General features: G+C 40.1%; 1 protein-coding gene across 1 annotated transcript in view; it reads right to left on the bottom strand.

Moving 5' to 3' along the window:
- Nucleotides 1-23,293, bottom strand: part of lrpprc (leucine-rich pentatricopeptide repeat containing) — a 68,594-nt gene that overhangs the window by 43,429 nt on the left and 1,872 nt on the right. Inside the window, exons 2-22 of the mRNA XM_036573838.1 lie at nucleotides 22,611-22,834; nucleotides 21,965-22,087; nucleotides 21,763-21,884; nucleotides 20,719-20,777; nucleotides 20,468-20,554; nucleotides 20,194-20,320; nucleotides 18,388-18,532; nucleotides 17,970-18,127; nucleotides 16,918-17,023; nucleotides 16,665-16,772; nucleotides 9,770-9,888; nucleotides 9,596-9,689; nucleotides 8,001-8,070; nucleotides 6,845-6,872; nucleotides 6,522-6,579; nucleotides 4,891-4,997; nucleotides 3,162-3,239; nucleotides 2,977-3,039; nucleotides 2,662-2,775; nucleotides 2,412-2,542; nucleotides 775-860 (exon numbers count right to left, since the gene is read on the bottom strand). Coding sequence (XP_036429731.1) covers nucleotides 775-860; nucleotides 2,412-2,542; nucleotides 2,662-2,775; nucleotides 2,977-3,039; nucleotides 3,162-3,239; nucleotides 4,891-4,997; nucleotides 6,522-6,579; nucleotides 6,845-6,872; nucleotides 8,001-8,070; nucleotides 9,596-9,689; nucleotides 9,770-9,888; nucleotides 16,665-16,772; nucleotides 16,918-17,023; nucleotides 17,970-18,127; nucleotides 18,388-18,532; nucleotides 20,194-20,320; nucleotides 20,468-20,554; nucleotides 20,719-20,777; nucleotides 21,763-21,884; nucleotides 21,965-22,087; nucleotides 22,611-22,834 — 2,207 coding nt within the window. The remainder of the gene's footprint in view (nucleotides 1-774; nucleotides 861-2,411; nucleotides 2,543-2,661; nucleotides 2,776-2,976; nucleotides 3,040-3,161; nucleotides 3,240-4,890; nucleotides 4,998-6,521; nucleotides 6,580-6,844; nucleotides 6,873-8,000; nucleotides 8,071-9,595; nucleotides 9,690-9,769; nucleotides 9,889-16,664; nucleotides 16,773-16,917; nucleotides 17,024-17,969; nucleotides 18,128-18,387; nucleotides 18,533-20,193; nucleotides 20,321-20,467; nucleotides 20,555-20,718; nucleotides 20,778-21,762; nucleotides 21,885-21,964; nucleotides 22,088-22,610; nucleotides 22,835-23,293) is intronic.

The following is a 23,293-nucleotide window of genomic DNA, read 5'->3' as shown; positions in this document are numbered from 1 at the left end:
TTTGCCAAACTAATTAAGCAACTGGCAGTCCTTTAAAATTACCTTCAACAAAAATTCTCTGCAATACTTTGCCTTTCAGAAATCAGAACGAAGTGCACATTATGACTTTATCTCATTTGTTCACTGTTATTTCATTAACCTACCCCACTGAAAGCATGAAACAAAAGGCCGGCCAATATTACATCCTTAAACCATCTTAGGCTGGCTCTACACAGTGAAACTTGCATGCAACTTTAGTTGCTTGAAACCTATATGAATCTAAATTGCATAATATTAAGTGTCCTGAAACTCACTTGAAACCCAGCTGCAACAGTCACAGGCGTCTCAACTATGTGGAACAAGTTTCCTGAATTGCTGCCAATCAAATTCATGTGATCTCGTTGAACCACACCTTTTCAAAGCACTGACTACAAATGGTGCCAGCTCGATAGAGAGCAAAATAAGACAAAGGAGATCTATCTAACTGACTATGCAAGGCTAGTAGTTTTTCATTTTGTCAGTTATCTGAGAAATACTGTGAATATTTAAATCACACCTTATTACACCTAATTACAGCTTATCAAAAAACATGAGCTGCTAATATGGCTATCTAGAGGAGTAAGTGAATGTGTTGCATGCAACTTTGTTTTTGAATTGCTTTCTGTAACTATCAAGTAACACAGAAATTGTGGTGCAGGCAACTCAAAGTTTTACCGTATAAAGCCAGCCTTACTCCTTCCTAAAGAGAACCCTGACTCTTTAAATCCTGGAATACTTTTCTGTTAGTGGACTAACCTTCAAGCTTGCCATGTTTGGACAGCACTTTGACCAAGCTCATGTACTTGTTGGCATCCAGGGCGACCTCAGAGTCCTTACGAGCCCTACACAGAGAGATAACAATACAAACAGAGCACTGAGAAAAATTTTGTTAACCATTCAGAAGTCTTTAGATTCCTCCACCAATGTTTCTTTACATGTAATCTGATCTCCATAGTCATGCTAATAAATAAACAATTCTTTGTTTAAAATAAATAAATAAATAAATAAATGCTCAACATCGATGGAAAAAGTCTCCTGAATAGAGGCTAATTGAAGTTGACTGTTCCAGTAAGTTCAGCTGTGGGTTTGACCTGCCCTGCTGTATATAAACACCACTAATTATTTTTATTACCTGCTTTTGATGACAGAATTATGTTCAGACGCAGTGTGTCCTGATCATGAAAGATTTTAGAGCTGCTGAAGCTCAGAAGGGTTACAGAAGGATTTCTGTAATAAGCCTCCATCAGTACACAAGCAGGCACTTCACAAATTACAGGATAGTTTACAAATGGAAAAGCTTCAGCGCAGTTGCTACTCTAACTAAGGAGTGGGTGTTCTACAAAGATCAGTACAATGGCACTGTGCAGAATCCGCAATGGCCGCTAACAACCTGCAGGTATCTGTTGCACTTGATGCTGCATGTGGGTATAAAAAAAATCCTTCAAAACTGCTCTCTAAAATCCACCACCAACACTGCTGGCTATCTCAGTGCTGCTAAAGACCTTCCAAGGACCAATTGTTTCCAGGCTGTATCAGAAAATTCACTGTCCTTTAATGGTTCTTGGAGAAATGAATTTGCCTAGGGCTGTCAGGACATGCATGTGCGATATGATTTGGGCAACATGAATGTTTCAAAAGTAAATCAACAGCCAGAAATGGAAAAAGTCTGTATGTAAGAGTTCAACTAAATGCTCTAACAAAATTAGTTGATTCTGAGACAATTCTAGAAACATACATGAACTGAACCGAACAGGCCACAATACAACAGAATAGCTTCCACTGGTCACTAAACATAAGGCTTTATATACTTTTCCAAAATCCAGAAAATTCATAGTTTTGTTGCACATTGACGTCCGATTTTGGTCGGTACTTTTCCTGTATTGTCTTTTTTTGCATCCACCCACGATCTTTTTGTGGTTAATTAATCTTGTGGTCAATAATTCTTCTGTGTTATTTGTTTTTTATTAATATGGTCCACCTTTGTTGAATGTTCCTTTCATTACTGCCATGTCGTCCATTCTCCCCTAGCCTTTTGTTTTCCTTGTGATATTCTTGTGCTTCATTGTTGGCCTGTTTCTGATGGTCTATTTAATAATATTTAGTTTTCTATTTATTTAAAAAAAATAAACAAAAATAATAATATTCTTATTATTATAATAATAAGAAGAAGAAAAAGAATACTGATAAAAAATAAGAATCATGGTGAATCATGGTTTTTACAACTAGACCTTATGAATTAAGTCATCCAACTAGAACTTATGTATTAAGTCATCCTGCTATCATAACAATTACAATAAAGTTGCTTTCTCAATCTTTGACAAACAAACCGCATTCTTCTGGTACACAGCCATGCACATCCAAAATGAGGCTGCCTCACAAGCTTTTAAACTTACAACTCTCTCTTCAGGTTCAGTGCCTCCTCAGGATTGTCATGACGACAGCAAAGGTTGATGAGCAAAGCATAGCAACTGGGAGTCATCTCCTCCTCATGCTGGGCTTTCACCTCCAGAGCGCGAGACAGGTTCTGAAGTGACATGTCATGGTTGCAGTTTACATTTAATACATATATATCAAAACATTCCTGAATCTAACAGTACAGAAAGAAAAAACAGACAAGATGATTGTGAGAGAGCGAGAGCCCACCTCCTCAGCACAGAGGGCACTGATCAGCTGTTTGAAAATAGCTCCAGTCGGCTTTCCCTGGGACTTCAACTCCTCCAGCTTCTTCTCCAGACTCAGCACTCTGTCCTCGAAACCCTGAGAAGCAGAGCGTCATTTAGACTCTCCCATTTATTCTGTCTTCACTTTCTAACTGGTCAAATTACGTTTTTTTTTATTTTCTAAGTGAAAACAACAAAATATGTAATCTGACCAGGGGTGCTCAAAATTTTGCATTACAACTGTATATGTACACAGTAACAGGCATCTCCGAAACCTTTGACACTCAAGCTCACTTACTCTAGGGGTGGGAGCATCCGAGGCCCTGATGCTTTCTTTGTCATCCACAAGAGCAAGAACGTCCTGCAGGAAGAGAAATGATATCAACATGAAGAGTGTATCACATGCCCATGACCTTGACCTTGACATGACCTTCAGATTTGATATGGTTCAGTTCATTCAGTACAGACACAACCAAGCAGAACCTTAATAAGCTCAGGCACGTGGTAGGAGTCCAGAATGTTCCTGATTCCTCTGTAGATGTTTACAGGAATGGTGATGTTCTGCAAAGACATAATGTAGTTAAATTAAAACCCCTTTTCTCCACCAAGTTCAACAAGTTAAAAACGGAGACGGCACATGATTACATGGGCAAACTGCACTCCCCAGCAATCTCAGTGTGTGTACCAATAATATTAACCTTTACTAATGACATCACATGAAGCTGAAATAAACAAGTGAGGCCAGCAATTTTGCAAAACTCTAGATCAGGGGTCGGCAGCATGCGGCTCTTCTGCTTCACTGTTGTGGCTCCACAGCAGAATTAGATTTTTTAGGTAAAAATAAAATAATCCTCCTTTGCAGTAAAATAAAGCTGCTGATCGTTCAACACAGTTTTAGCAATAAACGGTCTTAAACGCTGGAAGTAACGTAGCTTATAACTGCTGTTTTACCCTTTAACCCTGAAGGTTGGCGCGCAGACTGTTGGCCACAGCAACACAGAGAACAATCTCGCCTAGCTAGTAGCTAAAAAAGAAAGATTTAACACGAACATCAGTAGACGAACGGACTTATTTGCATTTATTATGCACTTCGGCTGTTTCCTGATTCGTTTAATCTGCAACGAGAAACTGTCAAAACACTAAAAAGTCACGAGGCTGAGGTCAGTTTCTCGTTCGAATTTCCCTGTTCCACCTTAAATGGTGCCTGAGGTGTCAAAATGTATCCGCTGCACCATTTAAGGTGGAACGGGGAAATTCAAATCTGAACAAGAAGCAGGTGAATAATAAGCTGGCTTCAGTCTCGTAAAATGTCAAACGTTAAGAGACATTTTACAAGAAGCCATTTTACTTTTGCAGAAAAGTTTCCTGCCGGAGATGTGAGAAAAGCAGCTACAGCTGAGCTAAAGCTTAAAGCAGAGCAAAATAAGTCTGCATTTGCGTTTATATTATATATTTTTAGCCTATACTAGTACATTAGCACATACTGAGACATATTTACAGCCAAGATGGCTTGATAGATGTTGTGGCTCCCAAGGTGGTTTGATATTTGTTGAAAGGACAAAATGGCTCTTCTTAACATTTGGGTTGCTGACCCCTGATCTAAATAAATACATCATTAAGATGGAAAGTCATTGAGCGTGGTTTGATGTGAAACGCACCATTGTACAGAATCTTACAGGGTCAGAACAGCTTACAGTGGAGGTGAAAGGAAGGGTTTGTCTCCACAAACTCCCTCACAGAAAGTTATTACATAAAATGGTTACGAATTATGTTGCCTAATGTCAAAGACATTGTTTCACAATAGCTTTGAGATAAGGCTTTTGTCTCATTCATTCATGGCTGAGAGGTACATGCAAGGTGTTACATGGCAAAATAGAAGTCAACGTCATATTTTTTTGGTAGTTGTTTTTGACCACTATTCTTCCGATATAAGTACATTTAAAACTCAGTAGTGCCCTACTGCTTTAGGCTGTGGGTCTGGCTTACTTTACCCAATACCTAATCCATTAAAACAAGCCTGGATCAGCCCCAAACTTCATTACTTTAAACTGACGCAGGTAAAAATAATGCAGGGCAACCTTTAAGCATGTCACATCACTTCCCCAATGTGTTTGTAATATGTTGCAAAGTGCAGTGCAACTGCAACAAACAGCACCACAACAGCAATAGTAATATTTTGTTCGTATTGCGCAGCCCTAGTGTATGTACATACCTTTTGCCCAAGCTGATTGAGGTACTGTCTCAGCTTCTCCTCTTTAGCCTGCACGTCTGTCTCGGTCATTCCGTCAAACAGGTTATAGAGAAAGTAGGCCACGTTGTCTGGGTTAAGCAGAAGAGGAACAACGGCTCTTGCTCATTTCACCCATGCAGACAAATCCCAACACTTTCCAACACATACAATCATTCAAGCTTACCAACAGAAAAAACTATGAAATACTAAAAAGAATACTGAACAAAAGGGGCAAAGGCTTGTGTGTGTGTTGCTGACAGAGGCAGCTTTGCTGCAGTCCTGAGTGAAGTGTGGTTTAATGTGTGTCAGGCAACTGACAGCCTCACACACACACTTGTGTGGCACAGGGCGATGAGAAGAGACAGAGAGACCGTCTCCATCTCTCCCACCTGCTCGTGCACCAGCTCTGAGGCCGGCCCAGACGCAGCAAGACCCACACACCCACACACACACTTTACTCAGTGCAGAGTCAGCAGCCAGACAGCTCCACACACAGTCTCACAAAATACACAAACACACAGCGATGGTTCAGCTTGCATCAACCACACACACTTAACGCAAAGAGAGGCTGTCAGGACAGACTCCATCAGTGAGCCTGGATATACAGACAAGTGCTTTCCTCCTCTCTTTCTCTGCCTTGCACCCACTTGTATGTGTGCAAATGCATTAATCTCCATCAGTAACTCCTAACTGCTGAATATTCAATAGTTTTTGAAATAGCTGCTTAACACTTTCTTTACAGAAACTGATGCGGCTTAAAATACTGCAGCATTAACGTTAGTCATGTAACACGATGAGCTTGTTTGTTTGAGTTTTTAAAGGGACGTTAGCTTATTTTGACAAATCACTCAGTGTGAACTGCCTCAGGTAGTGGTTTGAGTGGTTCAGTTTGTCAGAACACCAGCATGGAGGGAAAGCTGCCATTTAATGACCACTCTGCTGCTTCAGAATTGATCCCAGCATGTTTTCTTTGCCAGTGGTGGAAGGTAATGTGCTTCCAAGCAAAAGCAACAAAGGCATGCACAGTTATATACTTGTTATAAGTATTTTACGGAAATATTCTAAGACTTGACTTCTTTTTAAAACTATCAGTCATACTTGTTCTTTTTCTTTCACTCTCTGTTCATAAAGGTACGATATTAATTTATTACTGCATATTCTACAGATAGTCAATGCACACATCATCCCATAATCATCCTAAAATATATCAACATCGTCCCAGGCACTATTATCATTTTTTTGTAGCCTAATATTATATTTACTAAGATGACATTAGCCGTTTAGGCCAGTTAGGCAAAGCACCTTCCCATTACAAGTGAAAACATAGATGCATTCCTTTTTTTGAGTCATGCTGCTGTGAAACGCTTCCTCTGGTTTTGCATACTGTGCACGGTACTGTACTTTTGTGGGTCTTGAGTTTATCTCCATTTGTGCCACCATCTTTTAAACTTCTCTGTGCCACAAACAATTTTTTTCTATGATGGAACAAAATGGCGTAATAAAGCCACAATCTTAACAGGCCTGTAGTAGTGAACACAAGAAAGAAGGCACTAATCCAAAAAGCCTGAAACATCCATACCAGTTAAAGAATGAGAGATCCAATAAAAGCATACCTGCACTGTCTGTGCCTGCCTGACTGAACCGGCTGTCATTATAGAGAAGCTCTGTGATCTGAAACAAAAAAAATAAAAAATTCAGAACACTAAGTACATCAATAATTGCATGCTTTACAGTACAGTGCTGGTCCCACTGTTGGAAAACCACACATTACAAATGTTTGTATTTTTACAGCGCTATCACGTGTAACTCAGCTCATGAAATACTTGATAACAGGTTGAAGAGATGAATGAGGTATGTTAATGTGAGTGAAATATGCAGAGCTTGGGGTCACCATGAGCAGTACTGGGAATGATGACATTAAAGAGCAGATGCTTACCTTGGTCATGCTCTCCACATCATTCGACCTGCAGGGGGCAGCAGAGGATCAGAGATGTTCAACAATAAAGGCACAATCACAGAGACACTCTACTGCATGCATACATGCATTTACACACACGCACAAACAAACACACAAATAAATACACTGTAGGTCAAACACAGATCTAAACCAATGATAAGCAAAAGTCAGATTATAAAAAACTGCATTTTTAAGTGATTTTGGACTATGTTTTGCTTATAAAAAAAAGAAAAACGGCACTTTTATTAGGTCAGTACAAATAGCTTCCAATACATATTTGACATTTTTAATTATAAAAAGCATTTGTAAACTACAATCTGAACCTCTCAAAAAAGTAAAGCCAAGTTCAATTCCTAAGGGCAATGTCTGTGGTTTTTAGCTGTAAAGTGGGTGTAAGTGAACAAAAACCAAAACTTACGCTAGAATATGAAGATATTAGGTTATTTATGTTGTATATATGTAGTGAGTACTGCTGTACCGATACAAATATCAAATCAGTATCGCCACTGTATCGATACTGGTACTGGTACTTATGTTGCCCCTCTTGTCTCTGTTGATCAGCACACAAGCAAGAAGGTGGGGAGAAGACTCCAGTGTCTTTTAATGATTAAATTATCCCCTGACCTTGACTATGACAGGAGCAGGTCGCCACGGAGACAGGCCCCTACATCCCCCTCTACCCTCATGACAACCCCAATTAACGGCCTGACAACTGTCGCCAACGACAACCGCCCCGCACCATCCTCCCCTCATTTCTAAATGTTCTGCATGCAGGGCAGCACCAGCACCAGCCACTGCTCAGTACAGCAGAAGGAGAAGCTGAACTTATGGCTCCTTTATCTCGTCCTGCTGATAAGCATAAATGCATATGATCATAATACATCATACAGCTAGGTGCAATGACTCAAACATATGCTAATGACCTATCCAGAAAGACAGGGGTGAGGGGTTAGATTATGAAACACAAAGGATTAATGTATGTGTGAGAGATTTAGGAGCTTCTCTGCACATTGCACTTGGGCTATTGCCCCAGGATGACGTATCCATATGCATGAAGTAAATAAAGGGTGAATGAATGTCTGCCTGAAGGAAAAAAGACACACTCACACATGCTCGCATACACACGTACACTTACCCCTTGAACCCAGCGATCAGGCTTGCTCTGAAAGCACCAATGTCAATGTTAGGGAAGGAGGATGAAGACACTGTAGAGATAGACACAAAATAAATCAATAAGTCAGGATCTTTAGAGAGGTTTCCAATCTAGTGCATAACCCATATTCTATTACTGACTAGGGGTGGGCAATATATGATATCATTATCATGATAAAACACAACATAAGCTTACCTGATCATTTGATTGGTATAATAATTAAAACACATTTACAAACTGCATCATTAAACAGAGGTTTAAACGAAAAAAAAATATTGATTAAAATGCGGCACTGCTGTTTCGTGGGTACATCGTGTCCGTTCTGACTTACGGAATGTATGAAAATAAAAAAAAGTTATATGTATAGTGAAAATCTTACGCATCCAAAATTATAAAAAATTAATACATTTAGGAAAGCTATGTATCTGGTCAGCATGCATATATATGCTCTGAAAACCACTAAAATTAGAATAAATACAAATAATATTAAGACAATAAGTAGTGATTTTATGCATGTCAATGTGTTTCGGTTAAGCTTTTCCAAGCACAGCACTGATTGTAGTTATTACCCAACACCTGGTTTGGCTAATCAATGCTCCATTAAGTTAACTCAGGAGTGCTGGTGATGGAATTCAACAAATTCATACAGTGGCTCAGTGATTCAAGGAGGAATCTGGAACCAAATCTTTGTTTGGCTAACAAGCTCACGCCAACTACTTCCTTTAAAAACAGAAATTCTTGTTCATTGCTATTGCATTAATTTTTTTTGTTTATTCTAGTGCTATATAGTGTTTTAACAGGAAAAACATAGTTAGTGCTGAGATGAATGGTTTTAAACAATTTGGTGTCTAAGACATTTCCACAGAACGGCGTACAGAACGTTGTCTGTTACAGACACTAAAAATGAGACCCATAAAACTCTGTAAGTTGCCCAAATCTCAGATAAAAGGCATCCAGAATATCAGTGTTTTTCACACAGAGATAGCTCTAACACAGAACATCCCCGATCTGGGGACAACCAGAGGGTGTGTACAGTCTGTGTTGTCACATCACCTTACATCTGAGCGGCCTGCATATCCTCTCATTCTAAAACGGGAGTGGATGAGACACCTCTCAGTGCGACACAAACAGGCAGAGAGGATAACAGATGGAGGGAGAGATGCAGGGAAGGGGCAAAGCTGCGATGAGGGTGGAGACCATCCATAATTTAGCAGCATTCGTCCTCTTTCACCTCTGCCAGATAAGGCACTTTATTCCCTCTTTTCTGGCAATCACTCACTAATCACTTAAAAGCCCTGATGAGCGCACGGGGGATTGGCAGAAAAGTGTGCGTGTCTGTGTCACACTTATGAGGGAAATTAACCTCCAGGCGCAAATGTAGGCTGGGTGCTACTGCGGGTGTGTCTATGCTTTGTGCGCACAGGGTCCAGGTGGACTGGCATCTTGAAGATATTTGTGTGACTGTATCTAAATATATATGTATGTGAGGGAGTGAGAGAGAGACAGAAAGACAGAAAGAGAGAGACAGAGATAGAGATATGATGCAGAGAGTCTAAGTCTGCAATACTCATACTCACTCAAAGAAAGCAACCCTGAAAGATTTCCCCTCGCCGCCTCATTTCGCACCTCCGCTGAGACAAATCCAGTAGTGTCCACTGAACAGCCAGCACCCTGCAGCAGATATGGCCACAGGTGAGAAGATATTCTTTTGCTCCCTATCTCACGCACATACTCATAGACAGGGCTATTACCTTGAGAGCAGCCCGGGCAGTGTCCACTGAGGGGAAGGTGGGCAGTACGTAGTTGGAATAAGTGTCAACATCAGGGAGAACATCTAGCTCCTGCATGGCCTTCAGCACCTCCAGAGTGCCTGAGGAAGAAGAAAACAGCAGAATTAATGCCACTGCACACAATTTAGTCAGTAGCAGCAGCAGACAGCAGGACAAATATATTATTACTATCTATATTTAACATTCCTCATAATTACAGCCCCACTGACTTATTGTTCGGTTGAAACTGGCCAATATTAAGGGTTCACAGCACTGGCAAAAACCCTAAAAATAAGGCACTGATAATGTCTTGGAAAGGAAATGTATCGTTTAACTTTGATGCAATTTATATTGTGAACACAATACTTTTTGAAGTCTTTCTACAAAGTATAATACACAATATATTGTAAATTTGCTCACAAGTTCACATTATTTGCCTGTTTAAACTGAATCCTGTCTGACCACTGGTAATCACATAATTTGGTAATGCATGGTGTAAAAGCACTGTCTAAAACAAGTGAAGTCTGTTTTTTCCTTTTGGTTACCATATAAAATTACGCTGACTGATACTAATGATTAATCTCTTACGCTCTTACATGGGAATTTTGTAATAGGACCAATTTTTAATTTCTGCATAATTCAATAACTAAAATATAAGTAAAGTTCAGTGTGAAATGGTTAATTGCAGAGAAATCTACCAACTCTGATTTCTTTACAGTAGTGGTGATAGGAACCAGGGACTGCAACGTCTACAAGCCAAATATAGCCATTTTATTTATTAACCAAAATGACCAGTGAACCTACACGTGTCTGAGTTTTTATATGTAATGATGTTATTGATAAAATAGTGGTAAATCTAAAAAACAAACGTGTTATTTGGGTATTATTTTACCTAACAACACCTTCCATGTGTTTCTACACCATAAATGATTTAAATTAAAGAAAAATAAATAAATAAATTATGTTTTAGGCCAAAACCTTACCTCAAAATTTTTGTAAAATAATGTCTCAGGCATCAGGCAGCATATTCCTAACTATTTCGTCCAATAACCCCTCTGTGAAAGAGTTTTTAAAGGCATTAAACTCTTCAGTTGTCTGGTTCCTATCACCACCACTGTGAACCATTCTGACTGTTAGTTTCTCTAGGACAGAGCATTTCACAGCAAACCACTCTGAATGACTTTGTTTACATCTTAATCGTTTAATTATGGAGAAATTCTGGTCAACTGACATGGGTGGGAAATAATGCACTATTTATCGTTACTATGACAAATTGTCTCAGCATACTGGGGATGTGGTCAGTACTTACACTGACCAGCCACATTTTTAATTACAAAGAAAGCAAAATCATTGTATTCACAGTTCGTGTTATGACATGCAGCACTAATGGAACTTTATCTGTTCTGTTGTATCAAACTTCTGAAAAACTAACTATTGTGACACATTCCATCCGGTTAAAATGACTTAAATTAATGATAGATAGTTTTCCCCATACTGCCTACCTCTAATATTAACCATTACACTTTTCCTGGCTGAACGGCAAGTCCAAAATGGACTTACCAATGTACACAGCTAAGACTACTACTACTGCATCTTTCACAGAGGGACCATGCAAATGCAAAACTGGCTCAAAGAGCTTTTTAATATCTGCATCTTCACCCATGGGCTATTTACCACACACCAAGCCAAGACATACGCTGGCTAAAAACACACACTAATCAGAATATTACACTCCTTCAGCAATCCTATCCCCACACTAAGCTCCACAGCACTGCCTTGAGCTGTGGCCTGAAGCAGGGCCTGGGAGTAGCCACATGAATATGGAACACACCCATTCTGCCAAGCGAGCCATGCATAAGTGTGCGTGTGTGTGTGTGGGCTAAATGAGTGTGCACACATCTGTGAGAGGGGGGTATAAGTGTTTGGAACACGTGAAGCAGTGGTTTCTGTTGTGTTTACTTTCCACCTTGGTCCTTACTGCTGTGTATCGCAAAGCCCAAGGGAGCCCCATTCACCTGGCTACACCGGCCTCTCTCTCCCCTCACAGCTGAATAAAAGATAAGAGCTGCTTTTATCTGCCATTAAAACCTGTATCTGGAGCCATGGGCCACCAGCAACCAGTGGGCGAGAGCATTAGCCAGGTAAGGCACCTGGGGTCTACATCCATCCACCCCATCTCTCCATTTCACTCGTTCATGTCCATCTCCCTCCATTCATGCTCTCTCACTGGCGCGCCGCTCCTCCACTTTCAACAAAAAGCAAAACAGTCGATCTAGATGCTCCCTCCTCAATGGATCCTGAGAGCAATTCATTCGTTCTATGAAAGAAGCACACCTGCTTTCCTCTTTAATAATCCATACATCCATTTCTCAGGCCCAAACACCATCGTCCGACCAGGAAGATGTGAATGGGGCTGGAAAAAGGATAGTTGGCCCCGTCACGTGTCTCGCCAAGCTGCCGGAATCAGCAGATTTTTGTTTTTGCTTTGGATCTCAGGAGAGTGTGCAAGTAGGCTTTTACAGCACCTGAGTGGTTGAGCAGAAATCTCAGGTGACACTCAGGTTGCTATATCGCCAGGTTTCATGGCCGAGCTGCAAATGGACAATGGGATCAAGACAGTAAAGAGGCTCTTTCACTGGAGAATAGTGAAAGGGCAGGGGTCATTCTGTAAACAGGAAACTTAGCCCTCTGATAGTTGACTCAGTTTCAAAAGCAGAGAGGAGAGCAGTAATATATCCTTGCATCAACAGCACACAAAAAAGTGCACCAAGCAATGCTCTAAGAGACTTTACAAACAAACTCAGAAGAACTACAGGGATTAAACACAGAGGAATTTAAACTACAAATGCAAATTCATCTTTCAGCGAAAGACCAGAATCTAGATGTCACTAGGACTTATGAGCAAATCTTCATTGCTAACATCATTCGCCAATGAAAAATAGGTAATTACTATTAACCAAACAATACAGGTGATAACTGCAACCATAAGCTGGTAACCGATTTGCACCTACAGATGCACTTGTGTGGAATGTTTTACGCTACTGGGCTCAGTGCACTTCATCTATGGACTGTGGTGTGAATTGCAGTGTTTTGTAATGCTGAAAAGTTCAAATGCTTGGATACTTGGTTACAGTGGCAACAAAGTGCTAAGCTCTTACTGTTCTAGAATACTCCACACTGGAGCATCTCCGCACTTGATAAAGTATTCAATACAAGTTCAGCTGCAGGCAAATGTTTGGAAACCACTGGCCAAATCACATGTTCTCTTTATTTTATAAGTAAACAGTCCTCAAACTTGTCCTCGTTTAGGCTGGAGCAAAAACATGGACCACAGGGTGGGTCCTCAGGACCACCGCCATAGAAAAAACACTTTTGGTTCTTTAGAGAACGAGATGTGTGATTAGAAAGACCATTTTTAAAAGTTTAAAACACCTTGACAAGAAGGTTCTAGAAAGAGTCCTTAAATTGGTACAGAACCTTTACATTTATGGGAAAAGTAAGATCATAAACCTCTCCCTGCTGTCCTTGAGACGTCCCCCATCTCGTCATCACTAAGGGAGATATCAGCCGAAATCTGTGCTGAGACTGCTTTTCAACGGCCGCAGAAGATGAACACGGCAGCACGTTAAAGATGAATAGGAGTGAATGTGGAGATAGACAGAACAGGCAGATGACAAAAGAGGAAGGCAGATACAGATTTCTCCCCATCTGGCTGGTGAGCAGGTTTCTAACGCAGAGCTAAAAGCTGGGTGTGAGTGGAGAGGAGGGCCGGGGCGTTCTTCATGTCATAAGAGATAAGGCGCCTCCACCGCTCTGAAGTGACAAGCGCTGTTCGCTCGCGGCTGGTAAGACGGTGCTAGCATATGCTTCCTCAAACTCGCCTGCCCAAATCCACACCTCATCAAAATGCAAACTTTTTCCCCTCCTCTCCTCACTCGTTCTCTGGTGGAGAGAGGAGGGGGTTGGTGGGCGCTTGCCCGCCAGTGACACCTGTGGACAGAAAGTGACATGGCGCTTAATATTTCATGGCCATGCACAGCGGTGCGCATAATCCAAAGTGAATTCCCTTAGAGCGCTCGCATTTACATGAGACCCAGTCACTCCACATTCCGTCACATAAGCTTCACCACGGCGTCCACTCTCTCATACACACACACACACACACACTCAATAAAACTGGAGGGGGTTGAGGGTGAGCCTGCATCTTTCATGAGGGTGTCCGCCAACAACCAGGGAAATCAGTGTGAAACGAAAAGTTTGCCTTTGCTAAATGGCCCAACAAGTAAATGGGATGCAGGAGGCCAAGTTGCTTGAGAGGGAGGGGCTATTCAGGTTTCAACCCCCAACAATGTACTGCAAAAGATGACATTTAAGGAGAATTTCACCTTTAAGTTTCTGGATAATTAAACTGTTAAGATGTAACAAAATCATTCAAAGTGGTTTGATGCAAAATGCTCCACTCTAGAGAAACTTAAGTCAGGATTGTTCATGGTGGTGGTAGGAACCAGACATCAGAACAGTTTAATGCTATTTAAAATGAATATATGATATGGTTTAACCATTCAGTTGTGCAGAAACTTAGTGAATTCCCCTTTAATGTCATCTTTTGCAGTGCGTTGTTGGGGGCTGAATGACTTTGTTCGCATGTAAACAATCAAATTATGCATTACACAAGATCCTACCACAGCACTCAAGTATGATTACATCTACTTTCCAAAAATGCTACTTTATTTCAACTCATGACATTCACTGCACTCGAGCACTTCATCCTACAAACACTGTCTTATTGAGACCCAATGCTTGCAGTGTCAAAATTATTAAAAATAAAATGCCTAAAAACAGAGTTTCCTCATCACTCAAGTATGCATGTGGTGATTTTCCAACAGAATTGAAGAGCAGTGCAGTGTTAGCTAAGTGGAGAGTTTAACCCTACTGTGAACCTCCAGCCCCTACAGCTCACCGCTCCCAGAGCTCACCGACAGACTGTAGGAGACGCAGGGCTGCCAGAGCCTCTGAGGCATGATGACCCTTTCACCCTTTAGCCCCAGGCATCTTACCCAAATCGCCCAGCCAGGCACAACCAGGCTTTGGTCACCAGGAAGTTCAGAGGCCATGCAGCATATCATAGGATTTGTATGTGATCAAAGGGATCGATGGGTCTTTGGTTGAGTCCAAAAAAGCTGGGGCAGTATGTGAAATCCAAATAAAAACAGATAATAGTGGTTTCTTAAATCCACTGTGACATGTATTTAAACAAAATTAGATTTAATGTATTATTTTATCGACTTCAGTGTTTTTCGTAAAAATAAGCTCATTCATGGTCTGACAAGTCAACCTTTCTGACTGTTTATGTAAATAATGGACATCATGTTCTCCGGGCCAAAGAAGGAGAGGACCATCCAGACCAGGCATGTCAAACTGGGGACCTTCTGGGCCAAAGTGCTGTGGAGCATTTACTGCCATCTAACGCTCTGAATTCAGTTCATGAAGGCCTTGTTAATTAGCTGACGAGCTGAATCAGGTGTGTTTAATGAGGCAGTGTGCAGAAATCCGCACTGTAATGGCTCTCGGGGACTGGAGCTTGACACGTGATCCAGACTGTTACCAGCATAAAGTTCAAAAGCCAGGGTCTGTTATGGTATAGGAGAGTATCACTGCCCATGGCATGGGTCGCCTGCACATCTGTGAAGGCTACATTCAAGCTGAAAGATGTACACACATTTTGTAACGACATACGCTGCCCTCTGGACGACTGCTTATTTCAGCATGACAACACCAAGCAACGTTCTACATGTTACAACAGCATGACTGCGTAGTCAAAGATTGTGCGTGCTAGACTGGGCTGTCTGCAGTCCAGAAAGTTCCTTTCTATTAAAAATGTGGCGCTTTAGGGTGCATAAAATTTGGAATGAGCCTGTATTTACCAGAGGAAAAAAAAGATGACAATACAGTTCAGAAGGAAAAACATGAATTATCACGTGTTTGTACTGTTTTTGGCTTTGTTTAATTCACATTTTACATATTGTTCCAACTTGTTTGGAATTAAGTTTTGTATATACTTTCTAAATCCAGCTGCACGCCTCTGTAGCATTTACAAACATAACATTTACATACACTAAATATTATAAAAACTTAGAAATACAGGAGCCATGTACTACCAAAGGTGAATCAGCTCAATTACTGACCACGTAAATCACTAAGCAACCTGTCTCAGCTGTTTTAATGCCTTTATAAAAGACTTTTCTTCCCCATTAGGTCATTACATATTTACATAAACAGACCACTACAGAACCACAGCTGGCCAAACATTATTTGGGTGGTGGAACATTCTCAGCATAGCAATAACACCTACATGGAAGTGGTCCTTTCAGTGATGGATGGGGTAGAAGAAGGCTGATAAACTGTGAAACAACAGATGGACTGCAGCCAGTAACTGTATACCTAGGCATACATAATAAACTAGCAACAGCTGTAAATAACATCTCAAACAAGATTTGAGAACAGACTGGTGGGGCTCTTTCCCCCTATTTATTCTTAAAAGAAAAAATAACGTCCAAACTCTTATAAATACAAACTCCGCACTCAGTCATCACATGGCAGACAGACGTTTAAGACAAATACAGCTCTAATATATGACATTACTTGATTGGCTGACTAGCTGATTAGAATCTGCCTTCATAACACTGATTATGGCTGATTGAATATTTGCAAGCAAGCATAGCCACTTTGAAAAAACTCACTGTTCAGCTTGTTTAGAGGCAGGAATTATGCTGGAGAGGAGACACACAAATGCACTGAATCCTGAATAAGCAGCGTTTTGAAGTTTAGCTATTTAATCAGACTAAAATGAAATAAAGAACGCAGTCTGAGGACTTACCTGGTGCATTTTTGTCTTTCTGATGCTGTGTTAGCAGTGGCCAGAAGTAGTGAGGCCTGATGGGAAGGCCTTCCTCCTTCATTGTCTTCATCAGCCCTACTGCCATAGCTTTAAATAAGGGAAGAGAAGTTAGTATGTTTTAATCTCTCAAAGTGTATCCATGCATATTCTGTGGGACTGCTAGGAAGGGCACACCACAGAAAACTAGCAAAAAAGGCAGCCTCAAAGCAAACACATACACAAACACACACACCTGTCTTCTTGGAATCCAGGGCACAATAGAGTGTAAACTGCAGTGGAGAAGAGTGCAAGTTGGAGTCCTTCAGATCTTTACAGAAATGAACCAACTTTTCAGGCGACTGTAAGACAGAGTGAAGATCATTTTACTCACAAATGCAAAATTACGGAAAATGATATTCAGTTTCTTTAGCAAATGCATGTACATTCCCAACTCTTTCACAGGCAAAAGAGCATGCAATACATTAATTTGTACAGTCAATTAAAATTAAGAGACCATTTATCAGTTTAACCAGACCAGAATCAATACTACAAAGCTGGGTCCATGAGTTAGTGAGCTAATCTTAACGAGCTAAAAAAAGCAAAATGCAAATTTATAAAAAAAAATAGAAATATGAACTACATCGACCTCGATTAGCATTACAAAGAAATGTATTATAAATATAGTAAAATGAAGAGAATGCATGCACCGAATGTTCTCCTCTGTCAGAGCACAATAAATAAGTCAGGAAGGTTATTCACCACCAATTCGCAACAGAGACACTATACAGGAGGAGACGGTTGGAAATCGAAGCAGAGAGCTTGTAATGCTCACCATCATTTCTGTGTATGGAGAAAATCACACCCTTCAACAAAATGTTGTTACATAAAATGCAGCACATGCAATGTACGTAGAGTTTCTAGATAAAGCTAATTCACAGCCCCTGCAAATTGCAAATAACCACACACTTGCCTCAAACTGAAACAGACCTAAGTCATTTTATTGTCCTGTATTGCTGCAAAAACAATAGCAGCAGACATTAGGAGTTGGGGGAAAATTAGATTCTTAGATGCGTTGCGATGCGGACGTGGATGATTCTGAATGGATTCACAAATGTCAAAAATCGATTTTCCAAATTTTAATTTATAACGTAATGTTGACGGAACGCAAAAGGCGGAACTTGGAAGTGCGGAAGTGCAGCGTCCGGACGCTCTGTGATAACAGATAATAGATAATCTCCAGAATCATAAACTGCTGCTTTAAGTTCCTATTTTCTAAAGTAGCAGGCAGGCTGTCAGGCTGCTCACCTTATCCATGTTCACACAGTGACGGAGGAAGAAGTTGCCCAGGTCTGGGTTGTCACCGTTCTGTGACTCTGCCTGCAGACTAGGGAAGGTTTTCAGCACAGCAAATGCTGTATCCTCAAAGCCCTGGGTGATCAGACTCAAACACAGGTTCATCGCATCTACACACACACACACACACACACACACACACACACACACACACACACACACACACACTTAAAAACCATATTCACAACACTGAAAAAGAACAGTTATGAGTTTCATTCTGTGCTTTTTCTCAGCCTTCATGAAATGCATTCTGTTTGTCTGTGTACTTTCGCCCTATATGATACCTGACAACAAAACAAAAGAAAGGTGTGGCAAACCATATGTACAAAGTGAGAAAGACCATAGTCATATGTAGATTAGAGAACAGCACCTGGTACATAGCCTCTCTCATGTCTCATGCGCTCCACTATCTCCGGCACATGCTGCTGATGGCCAGCCTTAGTCAGGCTGAACATTATCTGCATCAGGTCTCTGTCCATCAGACTGATATCTTTGTTCTCCACTGCATCTAGAGTCTGGGAACGAGGCAAAGAATACAGTCACACTGAAACACAACAGGCAGTTACCATATACAAATGATCAAACATCTCTCAATAGCAAAGGCATTCGATTCAGGTCCTGGAGGGTCAGTGTCAGCGGTTAGTGATTTCCCTGCTTAAACACAATCACTAAACCTGGCAATTAACTACGGGTGTAATATTTTGAGTCAAAATGAAAATGAACTGTAATGAGCATTCAAAATAACCAAAGAAAACAGGACCACGATTCTGGCTTTTTTCTCTTCATCAGTGCAGGGACTGTTACACTCAGCTCTTTGGTGCAATCAATGTCTTATCTGCCAAGTTTTTTCAGACATCATTAACAGGGCTATATGACCCCACACCCTTTTCACTGTTTACATTTTTTCCCCTAAATTCACAATTTTTTTTAGAACTGTCAAAGTTATCACTAATAACACTAATAACGTATCTTCCATTTTTACTTTAATCGATTTCCAACCTAAAGCCCAGCTGATTGTGCACTGTTGCTATAACTATATAAATACCTTTAGCCAATTTTTACTAAATCCAGTTAAACAGGCCAGATTATTCTCAATTTGAAATGAAACATGTAATAGACAGTGTTCTTTAAGTACTGACGATACCCATGACATGCTCAGAAAAGCCTATTGAGACATAATTAACCAGGATAATGTTAAAATATCGTCACACTGCCCACCCCTAAGTCAAACCCACCGCTGATGAAGCAGTAACTCAACAGCAAAAGTAGAAATCTAGAGTTCCCCTCAAAAGCCTCCACTGTAACAAGGATTCATAAACTGTATGAACAGAACAGAACCATTAATGATATATATGATATATACACTCATTGTTTGGAACATGCAGCCACTGTTGCTCTCACTGGACACACTGATGAAAAGTGGAAACTGTGCTGACTCCGCAGAAATCAAGTTCATGGTTTTATGCTCAGCTTCATGTGAAGCCTGTCTTTACATAATGAAAACAATGCTACTGAAAGTAATAACATTCTGATGAGACTTATTTTGTCCACTCATAGCTATATCAAAATGTACTGCTTTTACACAGGAAATTCTTCGGGGTCAAATCTGCGCAAGTGAGACAATCACTATTAATTACAGAAAAGAATGTAATTAATCACAATTTATTCAACTATATCATATGCTACATAATTTTTGCATCTTTTGACAGCCCTACTTTTTTTTTGACACTTTACATAAAGGGATGATTACTTTGTTAACCAATTATATTTGGGGTTTAAGTATTTGGTTTTACTATTTATTTTATTGAATGTTTGCTAATAGTTATAAAAATGTAATCTAATAAAATATTAATTAGCAAAGGAGTTGAATGATGTGTTTGAGCAGCGAAAACACCAAGATAGAGCTGAACAATTAATCTTTTAGATATCAAAATAGCAATTTCAACTACATCCCATGTTTTAAACAAAGAGAAAACTGCAACGGTAACATTGTTTAGAAAAATCACAATCAGAAATCAGAAAATCGTTCAGCCAAACTGTGTTAAACACCGACCCTCTACGACAGAACTAAATTTGTACTGATCTGTATTTTCCAATCTAAGGCAGAATGACATTATAAAATTATTTTGAGCACAATTTAGCAGAGTACATGTATACACAGACCATCAACACTCACCTCTTTGATTTTGGCAAGGTCTCCCTTCTCAGCATAAGCACAGAGCAGAGCTAGGTAAGTGTCTGGACCTGGCTCAATGCCTGCCCCACTCATCACTGACAGGATGTTAGCAGCACTCTCCATGTCTCTGCAAACAAACAGAAAAATAAATAAATAGACAGACAGATAAAGTAAGATAAAAAGATAAACAGATAGAGGCTAAATTACAGAAAGATCAGCAGATGGGGAACACACTTCAGAAGGGCCACTGGTATTCCCACTAAAGTCAACTCACCCTGCTCGACTATGGCCCGTCACCAGGGAGTTGAACACAGCCTCTGTGATGGGCAGGTCTTTGCTCTTCATGAAGGCCAGGATTTTACTGCAGACACAACAGGAGTTTAGTTCATGACTAAAAAAACATTTAGAGCGCTCAAAACATACAACAGACTGACTATGAGTTACCAGCAAAAACATTATTACTCAGTTTATTTCATAAAATGTTCAAATAAAGCCAACAAATTATGTCAGCAAATCCTCTCTTACCTTGCACCTTCAATGTCACCATCTTGACAATATGCTGCAATCAGTCTCTGATAGGTCACCTAACAGCAGAGGATGGTCAATTTTAACCTGTTTAAATCATCATTTTAACTCAAAACCAAAGACCACAAGTCATTAAATCATAAAACTACTGAAAAGAATACAATACCAATAAGTTTGACACCCACATTTGTCAGGAAAAACAAATTAAACTGAATTTCTCACTTTTTGAAATAAAAGAAATTGATATGGTATATAAACACTGGTAAAGATTTCAAAATAAAAAAAATAAAAAAAAAACATTCACTGCCCAATCCTTACAGTCCAAATATGGAAACTAAGCAACAAAAACAGCCTACTTTGAATTCACTGTTTTTGTGATGTCATATGCATTTACATATACCTGCCTATGCAACCTACAGCAGTTAAGCCCCTCCCATTCGTAATGAAGGTATATGATGTGTTTCAGCCCGGACTGCTTTTTGAATGAGGCACAATATAGGACAGCCAATCAAAACACAGGTCATTTACAAATATCAGATTTAAAGGCACAGCGGCAAAAACAGCCTGTTTAATTGTGAAAGATAAAGAGAAGTTTGGGAAATGGCCATTTAAAAACGTATTATACATCATCGCTGTGCAAAGAAAAACATGCATCATCAAAATAGTAACTTTACAGGAGAACAAAAAAAAACTCAACTTTCAATGCAAGTTAATGTAATGAGGTTTTAAGTGATTTTGGAAAAGTTCTGTTGGTCCATTCATCATGGAAAAGGACCACTGTTGTGTTCAAATGATGTAGTAATCTGAAAATCAAATAAAAATGGAGATACACGTTTTTCTGTGGACAGTAATGAAATGTTTTTGCTACATAAACCCACATAAATGTCATAAGTGGGCCTCAAAAGACAACTGTAGCACATGGCCTTTTATCTAACTAAACCATTCAAGCGACTGAAACAATCATTCATTCTACTGATTCTAACATCCCTTACTTCAGCGAGCAGAGATGCTCACTTGTTCACATCCTACTCAAACTTCACTCACTCTGTTGGGCTGGACATTGGCTGCCTCCATCTTGGCAAGAAAGTCAGTGGGGGAGAACTTGAACTCATTCTGGAGGTAGACCTTAAGCAGGGCATTGTAATGGCTGACATCATAGGTAGCACCTAGAATAGAAACATTAAAGTTAAAACGGATTTGTGCATCAGGCTTAGAACTAGTGGGAGAGCAGAAGGTGCACTCCTACCCAACTCCTGCAGCTTCTCCCAGACACGGTGGGCTAACTCCGTGCGCTCGGCAAAGGGCAGCTCAGGAAGCAGAGAGCCGCAACTTCTCAGCAGCAGCAGAGCCTGGTTCCCACTGGGGTAGCCTGGAGTGGCAACACAAGACATCATGTGGTCAGTAAACACAGATAAATAACAGACAAAGGCACAATCATGAACAGGGCTACACTGTCTACAACGCTTTAAAATCTAAGGGCCCATCAACTCCCACATTTACATTATATATTGGTTTCATTTTAGTTTTTGAATAAGTAATAGCAGCTACTAGGGATGGGCTATATTGTTCATCACAATACATTAGATCACAAGTTTTTTCTGAGCATATTGTGGGTACTGCATCTTCTACTGGAATTAGAAAATTTAATATAACTAAGTTTTCACTATACTGACAGAAGAGCAATGATGCTCAAGTTCAAGATAGCATAACTGGCTCTGCTAATTTAGATGTAGTGCCATAGTGTAAAAATCAGAACAACTAATGATCATGATACACAAGCTGCACTGCAAAAATGTTTTCAGGTATATATTTTTGTCATATTGTCCACTTCCAGGAGATAATACTAGATAATAAAGCTTACTAATAGAGGAGCTAATGTCACCCCGCTTTACCTGTTCGACAGATATCATGAAAGATGCGCTGAAGCAATGTTTTGGTAACTCGACCGGTCCTTCTGACTGAGCTGTCCAGTTTTGCGAGAGCCCAGTCAAACTGCTGGGCTTGCTTGGTGCGCACTCCGAGGCTGGGCTCATCTTTGACCACCCCTTTCTGTTCTGGAGCTGTACCATAGTAACGCAGTGCTGAACAGGGCCACGCTGAGCTGTACGAGAAAGGACTGAAAACAGAAGTGCTCCATTACTGCTGGGTAATATATCATCTATACTTGTATACCATAAGCTTGCTTTCCAGGTTTAATGGTATTTTATCAATATACAGATAATGAGCATTGGATTCGTAATAATTTCCATAAATAATACACCTGTTGCCAAATAGTTTGTTTATGTCTTTTTAATTCACTTTTGTGTGCTTTATACTGCCCAGGACCTAACAGACAACTGTCATTTACTGGGTTTCTCACATTGCTTTAAATGAACAGACTAAAATCAATAAAGGTTTGCAAAAATGGCCTCATTAACTTAAAATGACATGCTAACTTAAATATCATCTGATACTGTGATAGTGATACTCATCAATACCTCACAGCTCTACTCTGCAGTTTGTTTATAAGGTTTTACCACTGCCCTATGTATACATATATGACCGTCAACAAAAGAAGAGAGAAAATTACATAAGA

This window comes from Colossoma macropomum, unplaced genomic scaffold (genome assembly GCF_904425465.1).
Source record: "Colossoma macropomum unplaced genomic scaffold, Colossoma_macropomum, whole genome shotgun sequence".
Lineage (NCBI taxonomy): Eukaryota > Metazoa > Chordata > Actinopteri > Characiformes > Serrasalmidae > Colossoma > Colossoma macropomum.
Note: the sequence above shows the minus strand (reverse complement) of the source record. Positions and strands in the feature narration are given on the sequence as shown.